Raw genomic sequence first — 16918 nt, 5'->3', positions numbered from 1 at the left:
CCATCTGTATATGCTCATATATAGCTACATGTGTTTATATGCTCATGTATGCATAAAGCAAGTTTAGGCTTTAATTCAGAAAATTTGAATTTTGGTCCACGAGTGCAATAGAGGTTTCTCTTAGCAGCCCCAGCTGTTAGTAGTCTTATCTTTTAGACAGGAACATTAAAAGCTACTGGATGTGAGTGTAGTCACATCGGTCATGTGCAGCACTCAGGAGAACTGCACTAGTGATCGTGCAGTCTGCTAGCATAACCTGAGCTCTGGACAGATATTTATTAAAATTACCAGAACCAAAAACATAGTATGTTTTATATTCATACGATATAAACTCAAATATGGTAAGAAATTGTTAGTAACTAGTAATTACCAAATTACTCTTTTGATTGTTTTGCCAAGAAATAGCCTTAGGACTACTTATCTAAAAGGTAAACAGGCAAATATTATTACCGAAATGAAACAACGGAACATTGAGTATCTTCACAGTTGCTTGACAACATGCTGCAAAACCAGATACCCAGCACAGGTTATATGAAATAACTGGAACTGTCTTCACTACCTAAGCTATTTTAAGGAATGGAATAGGATGCGTACTAAAAATAATTTTCCCTGTTTTATTTTGCTTAATTATTTACATCTTTTTACACTTAATGTGCTGGATTCTGATACTTAGTTTGGAAGAAAAACCCCATATAAAAAATCTGGAGAGAGCGCGTTCACAGAAAACATGACAACAGCGTTTCCTCTTGTGCTTTTAAAGGAGAGTACCTGTGCGTTGAGCTTAGGGCACTCCTGATTCTTCTGTCCTTGATTTTGTCCTACTGCAACAGCATAGGTGGCAAGCAGAGTCCAGAGACGCAGGGCTTGCATACAGGCTGCCAACAAAAACCAACCAAATCCTTTTAAGAATTGGTCTGCTATATTATGTGATCTTTGCTCTTCCTGCTGTATAGAAATAAAAGCAGACATGCATGGTACGTAGCTACGTCACTCTCAAAATACCCACACTTAAGACTACTCTGATACATATTTACAAGTAGAGGAACATTTACATTGAATTAACCTATTCAATAAAAACTGGTAAATATATTTATTCTTTCAATGCTGTTGCCCATTCTGTGCTATCAAATTTTTATTTTAAAAATACAATTTGTCACAATAAGCAACTGTAAGTAATGCCTCAGCTCATAACCCTGCCTTAAAAACGCAGGCAGAAGACAGTCAGTACTGTTGACAGAAGCTATGCACACTTACCAGAGGGTTTTGCAGGAGCAGCTGCAGAAGCAAAAGAAAATTCCTCTTGCTTGAGAAACACTAATATAGCAGCACAAAGTGCAGTTGAGGGCGTTTCCAAATACAGCCTGACTAATCCCCATGCAAAACCCCAGGGTCCTGTGACGCACATCAGCAATGCACAGCAGTTTGTTATGCTCAGCAGTACAGCCTGACAGGCTTACAGATGATCAGCTGGTGTACCAACAACAAAACCTTTGACCTTCACTGAATGAACAGCTTTCATGGATGCAGCAGGCAAATTTGGACTGCTCTAACAGAGGAAGGCACTTATTTTTCAAAGGAGGAGTTTACTACTTTGTTACTTTTTAACCCTTTTACAAAATCTTTCCAAGTATTTTAGGATTTCCTGTTGCAGAGTGCCACAAATGTCTTCCAGCTCATTGACATGGTCTCATTAATGTTTACAAGGGAGCACACATTTATTTGTGTAGAAGTAGCCGATTAATTAATTAATTTATTCATCTTTGCTTTGACTTTAATTATCTATGTGATACTGAAACAGGAAATCAAGGAGGCTTGTTTGTCAGGATTTTTGAGACACAAGGCAACTCAACATGCTTTCAGAAGTTTGTCATTAGGCATGTTGCCTGATCAAAGACGGTAACTAGGTGACACAGAAGATGTATTTAGAAGGAATCTTTTTTCCTGTGAGAGGATGAAGAAACTATTGTCTAATCTTATTTACACTTTGAAGTTGTGTAAATGCTTGGAAGTGTCATGTGAAGTTAACTCTTACTACAGCAACAGTACGAGCTTTCCTATACTTATCCCATAATTCATGTTCAGCCTTAGGTTTATGATCACTACTTCAGGCTGCCAGAACTAACCAAAAACATTAAACTTATAAACCACACCCACCCCCACATCCCCCCCCACTTGCCAGGACTCTAGAAATTCATTAGTTATGAAAATTTCCTTTTAAGCAGGATGTGCTGTTTTTCTACAGTTAAAAAAAATCAGCAGACTTTTTCTGAATGGTACAGTGGATCCATACATGTTTTGTGTCCACATTCCAACTGCCAGGATTCACAGACCTACACCAAGTGCTTTCATTTTTTTTTCAGTTGTGCTTCCTGTGTTTTGACCCAATGAAACAAGCACTGAATACTTCTACTGATACAGAACATGCAACTTTCATCAACATTCAACCTCTTAGAATTGAGCAAGATCCCCCAAAATGTACATGTTTTGTACATGTACACATCTGCTGTATCCTGGGGCAGCAAAACCGTTTGAAAGGTTATGTTCAAAGTATCGCATAATCCCTGCAAAGATTATATACAGTAAATCCAACTTACTTGGTATTTGCCAGGATTCATAGCTTGCATTAAATCTACTTGTTATAGCATTTGTACACTGTTGTCATAGGTAACATACAGGGAATATTACCTTTTATAGTATTTTAACATGGTTAGCATCTCCATAATAGTGTTTGGGAAAGCCATGTATAATGTGGTATCTTGAATAAATATGAATTATTTGCACAACAAAAAGCTGTAGCTTATAACAGTGCTGGATTTCCAATTTTAGATGTCTTATGAACATTGAAGTAAAATACACTTGCTAGATAAATCACGTTGTTCAGGTAAAGCCATCACTTTACACATTCAATTTGCGAAGTACCTGTCTTTGAGCTTTTACGTATTTCAAAGGTGATAATGGTATTGACATAAATGAATCTTGTGAACCTCATATAGGTGATACTGGGACACAGTGGGGCTGGCCTTTTGGTATTCTGGTACTGCACAGATGTGATGAAAAAAACAATTTTAATGCTATCAAGAATTTAAAAAAGTTAGATTGCTTTTCACAAAAATTGGAAAAATGTTTTGTGGTTTTTTTTTTTTAAACTTACATATGATTTAAGATTGAAGAAAAGTGTTGCATAAATTAAGTCCAGCTTTTACAGACTAATTTCTGGTATACCAGACTGATTAGCATTTTAAATGAACGATTACGGTGTTAGTGAAAGAGCTAGAAAATGACGTGAGCAAAATTTCTGTAAACATTAATAGAGCCAACACCTAATTCTTAGAAAAACATCTACCGTAGCTCTAATAACAATGTACTTTCACTTTAATGAAAATGCCATATATGAAACTCCTCATCTACAAAACAGGGAAGACTGTCTTTGCAACTCTAAGAAACCTTTGTGTCAAATACTTTAATTAACTAACAATAGCTACGACTGACTGTGTTCTGTTACTGCTGATTTGAGTCAGTTGAGCGTTTTGTTTACCTTGTTTAACTTCTGGTAAGAGACGAATTAAAATTACCAGTTCTTTTTTAAAGAGAGAAAAACAAAGTCCAGCATGACACTTCTACTCTCACAATACCAAAGGTCATTTAAATATATTTTAAGAACCATGAACTAAAGAGGTATAGCTATTTCAACAGATAGGTTCCATTTTAACCTTTTCTCTTTGGCTGAGGGCCATCTCTCGACTACAGAATATTCTACACAGCGAAAGAGAAAGAGAGAAAAAAAAAAAAAGAACAACGCTTAAACCAGATGATTTGTCATTCATATACGACTAGGAAAACATTCAACTTTATATGGTGGTGTTAGGTGAACTTAGTTTGTAGAGATTCAGGATGCTCTCAGAGGGTATGAAGCACTGGAAGTTTCAGTCTGAAGCAAAGAAAAACTGGTTCTACTGGTCCTTACACACCTCTGCCCTAAGTTGCACCTATCTGTGGAAAGAAATGAACACAGCACTGGTAAGTTATGTAAGCAGGTAAGCTGATTTTTTTTTTTTTTTAAGGTAAAAACCTGAATACTTCAACTAAACTGACATCAGCTTTTAAAGATCAAGAAAGAGGTCATATTTAAGAGTAATTTCTGTTCATTAGAACATTTGCTACAAAAATTAGAGGTGACTGAATCCTGTCTACAGTTGAAACATTAGCTAGTGGCTTTTCATGAACTTACTGCCTTTTATTCTTGTTTACTGAGCCTACTTCAGCTGCACAGCTTTGTATATCTAGCATATTGTCCAACTTTACTTAAGCAATACCTTGTTTTATTGCAGGGATCAATTTTAAACATTAAGGAACTGTACTTGTTTTCTAATTTTGCTTTTGTAGTAAGACTACTTAGTACATATTTTCCAAAGCAGACTACTTGATGTAATCTCCACAAGACAGGGGAAGCTAACTGAACCTTAGCACTCAAGTACCAAAACCAAGCAGAAGAAAGGAACCAACATAACATAAAAAAATTTCATTCAAACATAGTTTTTATTCATGCCCTAGTGAACTGAGTTAATGAGCAGCATACTGGTTCCAGCAACAACTTTTTATATTTGTAATTGACAATTACAAGGAAAATAAGATAAATGTTCAGTTTGATGAAGCTGAGATAAATAAAGGTTTAGAAGGATGCCTTGCAGGAATTTTGGATACCACTTATTTTTCCAGCACAGGTTTGGTGTAAAAAAAATGCTAGCCATATTTACAGCTGGCAGGATGCAATGCAGAAATATTATTTGTATATGAAATCACATGTGTATTATAGAGATGACTCATGAGGAATGTAAAAGATTCTTTAAACAGAAAAAGCCTGAACAACACTTACTATGGAAAAGTGCTAATAACATACTAAAGACTGAATTCATTAAACTATCATAAATCCAGAGAAGACACAGGCTAAGAAGGTGAGGGTCTTAACCTGAACCGTTTTAAGACTCAGCAGTACTGTTTTAGCTGAGAATTTGTTTTCTCTACTCAGCTATCATATTTTAAAAAGGCAAAAATAAATGCATGCACAGAACAGATTAGAGGAGGTAAACACTGGATCACGAGATCAATCTTCTTTACGAGACAAAACTGCTGACCAGCTATAGCCTGACCATTTATGACTGTATCGAACACATAAAGTTATTAGTGCTAACACATAGACTCAAATGTATAAAGAACAGCTAACTTTCTTAAGTAGTTATTCTTCTTGTGTTTAAGACAACAATCAGTATGGTGTTGCCCTCACTGAAAAACAGTATCTTGATAAAACCACTGTCATTCATTAAAAAAATAAGGCTACATGAAGACACATTTTAATTCAGCAAGATAACTGTGCATGTTTTAAGCATGGGGAAGATAATCAGGTTCATTAGGACTAAGCAAAGGTTTTAAGCAGTGGACAAGAACAGTGATTAGCTTATGTTAAGGTCATGCAGTAAGAAAAATTACTCTGGTTTAATGATGTCTCAAGGTGGTTACTCTATGAAAATCTATGAGGCCAGAATTAGAAGAGGTTTTTTGTGTTTTTCTGTTTTTTTAAACCAGTTTCTGCAGTTCTGGAAATCTAAAATGAATAGCGTTTTTAACATCAATTTGAAACATGTAGGAAGCCATGACTTGCAATTCTATGAATTGATTGTTCAGATGAAAGAATAAAAGATACTACAGCGTCACTGTCCCTTATGCACCTTGATCTCTCTGCTAGTGATAAATCAACAGATATTTTGAATCTTACAAGAAAGTAGGAATGAAGACAAGCCACATACATTGCTGATTTGGTATCCTGAAGTCCAGGTAATAGAACATATGGGTAAGAGGTTTTGATGAACTTACACATTAATCAAAGTCATATTTCTCACAGAGGTATTGTTACACATTATAAAACTCATAAAGAACTGTAACAACTGTGGTACTAGAACTCAACACTTTATGCAATATTTCAAATCCTCTATAGAAGTCTGTGAAGATCTAACAGTAACTAGGGCCTGAATTTCTAGTATTTCATGTCATCTCCTCCTGTCAGTTATTATTCCAGGCAAAAATTCAGTCTCTTTCTGGGAGAGTATATGGGGTACAAATCATAAAGACCGAGTTCTGAAGATTCTGGGATTGAACGAATACAGCTCAGGGCAGGTATCTTTTGCTTCCAGTTGTACGTTAGGGGAGTCACCTAATTTCTGTGCTTTGCTCCCACTCCCTCACTTTGGAGATAATTAACCTTTGAAACTGGTAGGTTAAAAAAAAAAAAGTTATGTATTGTTTAGTAATCAGTGCGTATCTGGAAATGATTAAGTGATCTTCAGTCAGTAACCACGTATCTTGGAAATACTGGTCTGACATCCTACCTGACCCAGAATATAATCTGATGTTTTTTTCTTAGCCATTCCTCTCCTCCCCTTGCCAAAAAAAGAATATAAAAATACTCTAAATGTAAGCAAGCTCAGGTCAATACTAAGAAGTTACTACATTATGCTTATATTTTACAAATAGCTTCCAGAGCACTAGAATTGAAAGAAGAAATCAAGGTTGCGACAATCACTCAATTCAGGGCAGAGGAAAACTGAGCCTTTTTCCTTGGCCTTCATACTTGTATTTCACTGGTGCCTATTCTTACCAATGCTTTCTGGATAGCCCTCTTTATAAATCCATTATGCACTTGCAACTTAAACACCAAATGCTGTTCTGGTTTCCCTACTTTACAGGGGATAGAGCAGAACTGGAAAAGGCCCTGAGAAGGGCAGTAAGGGTGAGCCATGATACGAAAAGCTGCCATACAATGAACAATTGAATATAATAGAATTCTTCAGCCTGGAAAAGAAATGACTGGATGGCATAGAAAAGGTTAATAGGTAAAGACTGTTCACTATCTCTTCCAGTGTAAGAGGCAGAGGTCATCAACTAAAATTAACAGGAGGCACATTCAAAAAAAATGAAAGGAGTCAGCTACAGGTCACACAATTAAGTAAATTAGTAAGATGTGGAATTCTTTTCTGGTGATACTGTAAGTTTACACAACCTTAAAAAGGTACTGGATAACAACATGAAAAAGTTAATCTTAAATTACGGACACTGCCTCTGAAATACAAGCTGCTGGAGGCTGGGAAATCATTCTGGAAAAAAATATCATGATGGCTTGCCCCATTCTTATGCTTTCCCTGGGCCCCTGCTACAGACCACTGCAAGACAGATGATACTATCTGTATCAGGCAAGACCTTTCATGGAAGGTAAGTGAAGACTCCCCGTTTGTAACATGTGACAACAGGGAGAATCATTTTCTCTTCATTCAGTTCTTCAGTTTAATTTTGAGTACCTTATTTTTTACCCCATCTTTCCTTTTTCCTACCAGATCTTCTTCAGAGAGCACAGATATGGAAAATTCATTTTTGACAAACTGGAATTTTGGAATTTGAGTGGTATTCTCATTTTCCTTTAATACTGCTATGGTAACAGGATAGATGTTGGAGTCTGGCTATCTGAAAGATCCACTTCCCTCTCATGTTACACAGAATCTAACACTTACTGAAAGAATGCTTACAGGTGTGATTGTTGGTACAACTAATCCTTCTTCAAAATACCGAGGCAAACATTGTAGAATTCTAAGAACTAGCAGTATGTAGACACTGTGTTACATTTATAAATTCTGAATTAGCTATCAGGTGTGCAGAAGCTCACATAGTAACATAATTTTGATGGCTTATACTATTTTTTCCCCAAACTGTACATTTGCATGTATACTTTTTATAATCAAATATCCTGTATGTATCTATATGGACATGTGTTGAAAGAACTTAAAACAAATGCTTGTTTCCTTAGAAGTGTCCCATGTAACACTATCTAGAATGGAATTTGCATTAAGCCCAAGGCCTGGACTAAATCAGTTGCTGCTGATTCTCTTCTTCTCTTATCTGCTTCTAGAAAAAAACATCTGCTTAGATTTTTTTTTTACTAAGCCTAAGAATGCTGTATCTAGATCAAATAAACTCTGACCCTTGAATGGTGGAGTTGCGGGACCCAGTTTGAAAGCAAAGTCAGCAGGGCAAAGTTTAATCTACAATACATTACCAGACACTACAATTCTGATGGAAGAATGTAGTGCTAATATAATATTCCAATTAAAGTTACACATGGAAACTAAGTTTTCAACTGTTACGATCTCTTAGAGTACAGATCCTTCTTCAAACTTCCTTAAAAAAAAAAAATCCATTAAGTCTAACCATGAAATACAGCTACTGTACACCCATTTTAAAGGTAACAGGCAGCACGATGACTTGATGTGTGATGGATTCTTTTGCCTCTGTGTCTCATTGTTTTATGGGTGTTTCTGACTGCTGGATCCATTCAAAGATGCAACTGGATGCTCCTTATTTCTTATAGCTCAGTGTATTTGCCCTCTGGAAGTAAGACAGGACATGTTCAAAACCAGTCTGTAGTAATACTACCACTACTATACTTTCTACTATACTACTACTACTGCCAATGTACCAAATACTGCTATTACTTTGTACTAATTCCTACCCTTCAGTTTCGCATACAACTTTTCCATGGTAACATGCAGACCAGACTGAGGCTTACTTATAACTGGTTTATGTTGCGAGGCAGAGAGATACAATCCAGGATAATAAGTGTTGTGTTAATAACGTCCAAGTACAAAAATTACACTTTCAGTCCGATAAGTTTCCAACAGAGAGGGAAAGCTTTAAAGGAGCAGGGTTAATGGTACGTTTCAGTGGTATTCATTCTGTCAGTATTATGGTGGAGTAAACCAAACTTTTAGGTAAAAACAAAAGCACAAATAAACTTGGATTATTTCAGTGATCCAACCTGCAAAGCAGACAAACAGTTCTTTATATAAGGATGCAGGAAGGAAGCTATAGCTAACGAGTGGGGAAACACGTAAGAAGAAATACATTTGAACAGGAATCTTTCTTTGGGGCAAAACCAGCTCAAGTAGTCTGAAATTCTATATTCAGTTATTTAATGAATCTTCAGAGTCCAAGTCTGGGCCTTGCCCCATCCCTTTAAAAAATAAATAAATTACAAATTAAATAAATTAACACTTTTTTTAAAAGGTTGGCATATATGAAAGCAGAAGCCACATTTCCTTCTAGAAATAGGCATTACTTACATAATTTATAGAAATGTTATTAAAAATTATTTTTGTAATTATTGTCTGAGATAAGTCAGTGCAGTTCTGTATTCTTTTGTGGCATTACTGAACAAAAGGAATATAGTTATCTTAAGTATTGAAACATGGTGCCTTCTTTGACCTGCATGCTGCAATCTTAAGCATATGTCCACTTGTACTGAAAAATGCATCGTCTTTTTTTAACATTCAAGTAAAATACTCCATTGATACAAGGGTTAGACAAATTAGAAAAATCCAGTGGACTTTGAATAAGCACTAATTTTTTTTTTTCTTAAACAGTCACAAATAACCTAAGATAGAGGTGACCAACACAGCAGCCAGAGATTCCAACTTAATGGCGCAGTGCCAGTCAAGCTGCGTCATGATTGACATGGGACTAAAAATTTACCTACTGCAATCATTGTAAGTTCTCTGATGTTTTACAGCAGCTGAACATTGGTGATTTGATTACTTTTGGGTAAGAGAGAACAGCTGACACCCAGCAACTGGTCAACATAAGTGCTATATGAAGGCCTCTGCCCAGGAAGAAACAGTCACTGCAGATCAACTGCTACAGACAAGAAGGCCAGGGGAAATGTTAGACTTCATGTCCTCCGCAACGGTATTCTTACCCAGCTCTCTTGCCCAGTCTTATCTGGTCCTGTATCTCTTTGCACGCTGGTTAGGAAAGGAGGCCAGGAAGAGTAGTTGTGAGCTATTCCTACCTCTCAGTTGCACTTAGCATGTGATGGGATCAGCCAAATTTCAGTGCTGAGCATCTGACAGGTAGCAGAGACGTAGCTGCTGCTCCAGCCCCTCTGTATGCAGAAGCAGTTCAGTTGTATGCATCTGAGCTGGAGTCAGGCAGTGGCCACGAAATGCCAGTCGTTGTGGGAACGGACTTCTTAAACGACAGGTTACTTACAAAATAGTGTACACCCACCTTCGGAGACCTACCGTGCCAACCGATACAAAATTCACACTAGTGCCACCTGCTGCTCTACGCCGTCTCCTGCAGCTCAACTGGCTAAAATATAAGTCTTGAAAATTAAATTACCATCTGACAAATGCACCAGATTATAGCAATAAAATCTAACAGTGGGCTTCTTTTACGACATTTTTCCTTAAACTCTTTCCAGGACTTACTCTTCACAGTAAGTGAAGAGTATACTGTAGTATACTTGCACAAAATATGCTTGTGTATGCACATGGAGGGGAGAAAGGCGGCTGATGGCTTGGAGGCTATTAACGTGAATTGGAGCTAGCCAACACAGAAAAAGATTACGTATTTTGCATTATGCAATTCATCCAAGTGAAAATAAAAGGTAAGAGCAGTTATTTATTTTTTTCTTTTAAGGAAAGAACTTCAAAAATTGAGGTATTTTTAAAAAGTTTCCAGACTTACACAAACTGTGATATTTTTACATTTACAGGTACATTTAAAATCGCTATTGAATTTACAGCTAGTATGCTCCTGTCTAGAAATGCATGGATCCATACCCTGGGTCTCTTCAATGCCTATATTGATCAATTTAGGTATTTTTTATAAAAGTTGATAGTTCTTGTTCACTCAAGACTGACTGTTGAAATGCTATGCAACTTTAATTCACAATATGAACAAATTTGCAATGCTATGTATATGAAGACAATTTAAAAAACCTTCTTATGGCTTCTATTGTTTGATAGTTAAATGTAACATGTTTAATACTTGCAGTATTTGCTACTGGTCTTAATCTGTAAAAAAGAATTTAATAGAACAGATGTTATTATAGCTCAACGAATAGTTATTGTAAATAGGAGAAAAATAACTTGAAAATATGACAACACATACTGAGAATTTATGAAAAGATAAACATATTCCAGAATAGAATAATTCACTGAAGGATTGCTTTTCTGTCTTGGAGAAAGACTTTATTCAAAAGAGAAAAGAAAGCAGCAAACAAGCTCTTCTGAGCCTATACCTATAATATGTATCATACCCTGACATTTACTTTTATTTACTATTTGGAGCTCAATTTTCAGGTGTAGTTCATCATCATGTTTTTTTGGTAACTCTTATGACTAGGATAAATCAGTTCTAAAGAAACTAATGCAGAACTAAAGATTTAACTGATCTTCCCATATCCATTTCTTCTAAGAAGATATGTTTCAAGACCTACTACTGAATTAAAAAAAAGGCAGTGGCAATTTCCCAAAATTTCAGCTGTAGGATCAGCTTATTATACTAAATAAAGTAAAAAATATGACTATTTATATAACCTGCATAGTAGACTACTTTTTGATTCTTAACAGTTTTAGAAAATACTGAAATTGAGTCCACTTTTCTTCTCCTAAGATCTAAATTTTTTAAATTTCCAATTTAATTATTTTACGGTGAGAATAAAAACCTATTACTAGTATCTAAATTGTATCAACATGCACTATGCTTAAAGTGTGTTTCCCTGGCCTGTGTAAACTTGCTTTACAAGCCACATTGTAGGCTACTACATATTATGATCATCTGTGCAAAAAGCCTGTGGGCAACACAACCTTGTTTTAGTAATGCTGGTGTTTATCACTCTGTCAATGTGATTTTTCTGTTGAGGAATACAGTCTAAACAAAAAACAAGTTTTATAGAAATAGTTATGTAACATCTCCAGTACTTATAAATTTTAACTTGGTTTTAAAATTTTAACAATATTTTAAATATTATTCTAATACTCTAGTCGCTAGTACTGTAAGGGCTCTCAGTCACACATCGATAGGGGCAGTATAGTATCATAAAACCATAGAATAGTTTGGGTTGGAAAGGACCTTCAAAGGTCATCTAGTCCAACCCCCCTGCAATGAGCAGGGACATCCTCAACTAGACCAGGTTGCTCAAAGCCCCGTCCAACCTGACCTGGAATGTTTCCAGGGATAGGGCATCTGCCACCTCTCTGGACAACCTGTCTCAGGAGTTCTTTCACTTTTCACTACTTAGGTTCATATCACGGCACCATTCTTTTGGAACACTATTACTCTCACATGCATCACATCACTGGATACCTCTCAAGGTCACAACAGTTTAAATATCATTACAATACCCAAAATGTGACACTGTCCTGCAGTGGTGATCGTCAGGGAGGGTCCATGTTCCTTCCATTCTCCTTTATTGATTCTAGTTTGCTCAGGCTCAAACTCTTCTTCATCTTTGTAAAGGAAAATGTATGTATGAAGGAGTTTCACGTACTAGCCATTTAGATTCTTGAAGGATACGTATGACATATTCCTTTACTTCATTCTCCACTTGGAGGTCGTCAATGTCTCATACCAGAGTAACATCACAGTTACTGTAACAACTAGCTGCTAGCAATAAGACAAGAAGTGGAGTGGTATGTGATTGCTGCCAGTTGTAAAAGTCTGTATCCTTCATCTACTTGCACAAATGCTCTGATGCCCAATGAAACAACAAGCCAGTCTCACCAGACACTGGCAAATGAAAGAAAATAATAATCTCCCCGCACAAACCCTATGACAGTCACGCTCACAGAGTATGTTCCTTTATTTCTTAGGAAAGTACATAAATAGCAGTTACCTCACTTGTTACTAATTTTCTTATTTTTCTCCAGGTAAATTCTAGTACTGCAGAAATCCATGCATTTCTTTTCCTCCCTCAACATATTAAAAAGGAAACTGGCCAGAGACATTTAATAATAGCTGATTGAAAAGTTTCCTGTAAAATGAGAAACTGCTTTTTAAGTTGACTTTTAATTTGCTGTTGTTGAAATTTGATACAAAGTCTGTTTTTTGGGTAAGGAGATCCTTTTACTTCAGGGAGAGAATGGAAACATAGACAAATGTAACTAAGTTTGCCCAGTTCTCAGGAAAATAAACCTGAGAGAAGAAGTCTCAGTTCAAGGTATTCCGCTATTCTGTTTTCAACCAGCTCTATTATGTTTCTCAATCCTTATAAAATAAATACAATAAAAAGCTCCAAAATGAAAGTGAGGAACAAGCTGCTGAAAAAAAATCCAAGGTTCTACCAACTTTATGAAATAGACAAACAACAAAAAATACTATTACTCCTTTAAGCAGTTTTTCCTACATTAACCCCACATTTTCGTTAGCATGGGCTATTCCTTACAGATGAGCATCTTCAAAAGGCTTAGGCAACATTTTTCACTCTAGTTTGTGTACACCTGTTTTCTGCTGAGTTTCTAAAGGCTTCACAAATAGTGAGCAAGAAACCAAAGCCTATTGTCAGTAGAACTGATGTGCTATATCAAGATCCACAACTTCAGTGCAAACGTGTCTGGGGCCTGAAAAATCCAAAAGATTTGAGTGTTACTGTAAGTTTTAATCTCTTTTTAAAGTAGCTATCAAACATTATCTAATAAGTTACTTTAAGAATGTAATTAATTATTAACCTTCTCTTTAAATTAAAGTTAGCAACATTGTGGATAACTTTTGCCTTCACCTGACTGGAGGAATACTTTTACAGTTTCACAGAAATGGCAATTTGGCTGTGCAAAGTAATACAGAAGGCTTTTGGAGATAGTTGTTTCTTAACACACAGAGTAAAACTTCCCATGACTGGCTATATATTTACTATTAATGCCTCTGTTACTTCAGAAGTGGAGCTGAAGTAACTCTGTCTACATTTATCAGTGCCTAAGGGAAAGTCCCTGTTTGCAAACTTCAGACAGTCAGTGAAGACATAATATTAATACTTTAATTCCAAACTTAAACCTTTGCTTCCAAATAAGATGCAGAATATTTATGGTGTCTTTATTAAGTTTAAATTTGTGTACCAGGCTAATTACTTTGTGAAAGAATTAATCTACTGAAATGTGAGATATTTAAGAATGTCTTGATTTTTATTATTCAACAAGGAAACATGGTTACCCTTATATTTTCCACAATGCTTGAGAATCCTTTCCACATTTCTTCACATTAAACATTCTTGGCATCATAATCCCTGATATCAATTGTTTTATAGGTTGTCTCATTGATTTGTAAAGGTCATTGTCTTTTTAGCATTTAAACACTTCTACAAGTCAGCTTTTTGTTTACATTTGGGTATTATATTGATCTAATCTTATTTTAACTAAGAAAAAAAGTTTAAAAATTTGTTGCTCTGGTTAATTATAATGAAATAATATTTCATTGGTGAGAATTAAAGTCACATAACTAAGGTGTAAACAGGCCTGCTCCCTACTGATTTTGATTGAAAGTTATAAATCGAAGTAATTCTGAGTCTAATGGGGGTATAAAACCAAAGTGTAATCTTCCCCGACAAAAACCTGAACCAAAAAAATCTACTAAAAATACAAGAGCAATCCCTTAATTTTAATCTAACACAGAAGACCAGCCTGGTATAGGAATTTGTGATTTAGAAAAAACAGATTTCAACAAAGCATTATTGTTTCCCATCACCCCCTTAACTTACACTAAATTACAGACTGGAAATAGCACCTTCTCCCCAATGCTCAAAGGAAGGTCACTCTTGTGATAAACTAAAACAGATACAGTGTCTTGTAAATGACAAACGTTGAATCAAATTTACACTGGTGGATAAAACGATTTCAGGAAGTTCTCCAGAATGCAGCATATTCCATTAAAACACAAACACACATTTTTGCCTTCATTTGATGAACTAAACTCCTTGGTATGAAGTTTACATAACTATTTCACTTATTTTAAAGAAATTTCACAGCCTGATTACATGTGTCCACTGAAAATACTCCTTGAGGAGGAAAGAAGACTTGCAGCTGATGAACTAAAGATGCTTGTTAGCTGAGGAAGCTGCCAACTTGAATATCGGCTGAAATGCTAGCTCTGTAAGTGAGCAAATAGTATTAATGTACTGCATTCAGTTGGTAAAATGTTTCCATACGAGAAAGTTGACATGCTTTGAAGAAGCATTTTTTTTCCCTTGCAATTTAAAGTTGAGAAAAGCTCTGATCATAAAAGCACAATTTTTGTAAGTATCTATTTAGGATCACAGATCTGTGTCCAAGAACATAGCTCTGAAAATGTTATCTGAAGTACATAAGAAATTCACTTACCATAAATCAATTTAACATTGGCATGACAATTTTTTTCCCTACCAAAAGCAAAGTTTTTGCAACAAAGGTAAAGTCTTCCCAGCCAAAACACCACTTAAACATTGTACAAAAAGTTAATACAGATACATCCTTCACAAGTATTAGGCACTTTCTGAACTACAGCTCAAATGGGATATTGTGAATAGGAGTTGGTGAAACTACTGGATCTGCCTTTTGAGTGTTTGTATGACCAGGCTTTTAAATGTTATTTTATTGTCCACATAACTCTAAAGTAAGTTCTAGTATTACAGTACGAGAATTAAAAAAAAAAATATAGTTAACCAGTGTTATGCCACTGTAAGTTTTCAAACGAGCTTTGTAAAATCCTACTATAAAGTCCAAAGCCCCTTTTTAGAAATAGATCTAAAACCTCTTTAAAGTGGCAATCCAAACTTTCTGCTCTCCCACAAGCTGTTGTTGTAAGTGGGCTCACAGAAACTAAAAAGCAAGACACTCCTGTTGAAATTGTTGAATGATGTGACTTATGACTAGAAACAGCATTCAAATATTTTTTCAACAGTAACTATGATGATTCTATGGTTAGTAAAAACGCACAGTGGAATTCTCCTCTGGACCCACATTATCACAAACTGCATTGTATGACTTCCATCAGCAAGTGTTGCATCACACGGCCAAGTAAGGAGTTAGCTCATGATTTACATAGAGAATCCTAGTTCTTAGCAAAAGCTATGTTTCCATGTATAACTAAAAAAAAAAAAAAAAAATCTAAGTTTTTAGTAAGGTTTTGCTGGGGAGATCACAAAATATCCACTGGCTAACATCAAATGACTTGATGATTTCAGTTCTTCAGTGTAAGTGGTGTCCAAATCACAAACTCAAATTTTCAAGGCTTTCAACACAATCCGCATATTGTCTAAACTAAGACCTTTTACCATCCAGTTACTGATGAGCAGATATTTAAGTAATATCCTAAATAAGTTTAACATGAACAGTAGAGAGCTTGCTCAGAGCTCCCTCTTCCTTTGAATAGTAACTGTGAAGAGATACTGATCCCCAGTTTCAACAGAGGGCTGAACACGCTCCCCCTTCACCCTCCTTCTTTCTTTTAAACAAATTACAAGCAGGCTTTAAATTACCACCGAGACCTATAGCTTTACGCACGGGTGCACATGGGCCAGACGGACAGGAGGAAGCAGACACACTTGCAGTGCTAGCAGATCGTGCTGTGGTGGAACAGCTGCTCCTGCCTCCCAGCGTCCGTCTTTATGATCAGAAACCGCACTCAACACCCCTCCTCGGCCCTTTCGCCTCAAGGGGCAGACACAAGACACGGCCAGCGCCACACATCTGGACAGGAGGCCTGTCTTAGCTTGTGGTGTCAGCCAGCAGACGAACTGCCTGCAGCAGGATCTGTAGGGCACGTAGGTGAGGGAGAAGGGACTCGCGTGGTTTGGGCAGGGGGCTGGTATTTGAGGGCGGCGTGTGTCGGACCGCCCGCGCCTTGCGGAGGGAAGGATACCCGTCAGCGTCCGCAGGGGGGGCCGCACGGAGCCGGCCCACCAGGGAAGCGCCTGCCTGAGAAGGAGAAGGGCGTGTGGCCGGGGGCGGAGGGGCGCCGGCCTCCTCTGCGTCCCCCCGCTCTCGGCCTCTTACCACGTACCATCTCGATGATCTTCGTCTTCCTACCCGTCTTCTTCTTCATGGTGAAGATGTACTGCGCCAGCACC

General features: G+C 36.7%; 1 protein-coding gene across 2 annotated transcripts in view; it reads right to left on the bottom strand.

Annotated features, from left to right (window-relative positions):
- Nucleotides 1–16912, bottom strand: part of NT5C3A (5'-nucleotidase, cytosolic IIIA) — a 28772-nt gene extending 11860 nt beyond the window's left edge. The window contains exons 1-2 of one of the 2 annotated variants that reach the window (XM_010297414.1): nt 1255–1368; nt 769–875 (exon numbers count right to left, since the gene is read on the bottom strand). In XM_010297414.1, the coding sequence (XP_010295716.1) occupies nt 769–870 (102 nt within the window). In that variant the 5' untranslated portion in view covers nt 871–875; nt 1255–1368. Of the gene's footprint in view, nt 1–768; nt 876–1254; nt 1369–16851 lie in introns of those variants that run through there. The other variant, XM_010297415.1, reaches the window with a different exon arrangement.
- Between the last annotated feature and the right edge of the window lie 6 nt (nt 16913–16918).

Source organism: Phaethon lepturus, unplaced genomic scaffold (genome assembly GCF_000687285.1).
Source record: "Phaethon lepturus isolate BGI_N335 unplaced genomic scaffold, ASM68728v1 scaffold39871, whole genome shotgun sequence".
Classification (NCBI taxonomy): Eukaryota; Metazoa; Chordata; class Aves; order Phaethontiformes; family Phaethontidae; genus Phaethon; species Phaethon lepturus.
This window is presented reverse-complemented; position numbering and strand designations above follow the sequence as displayed.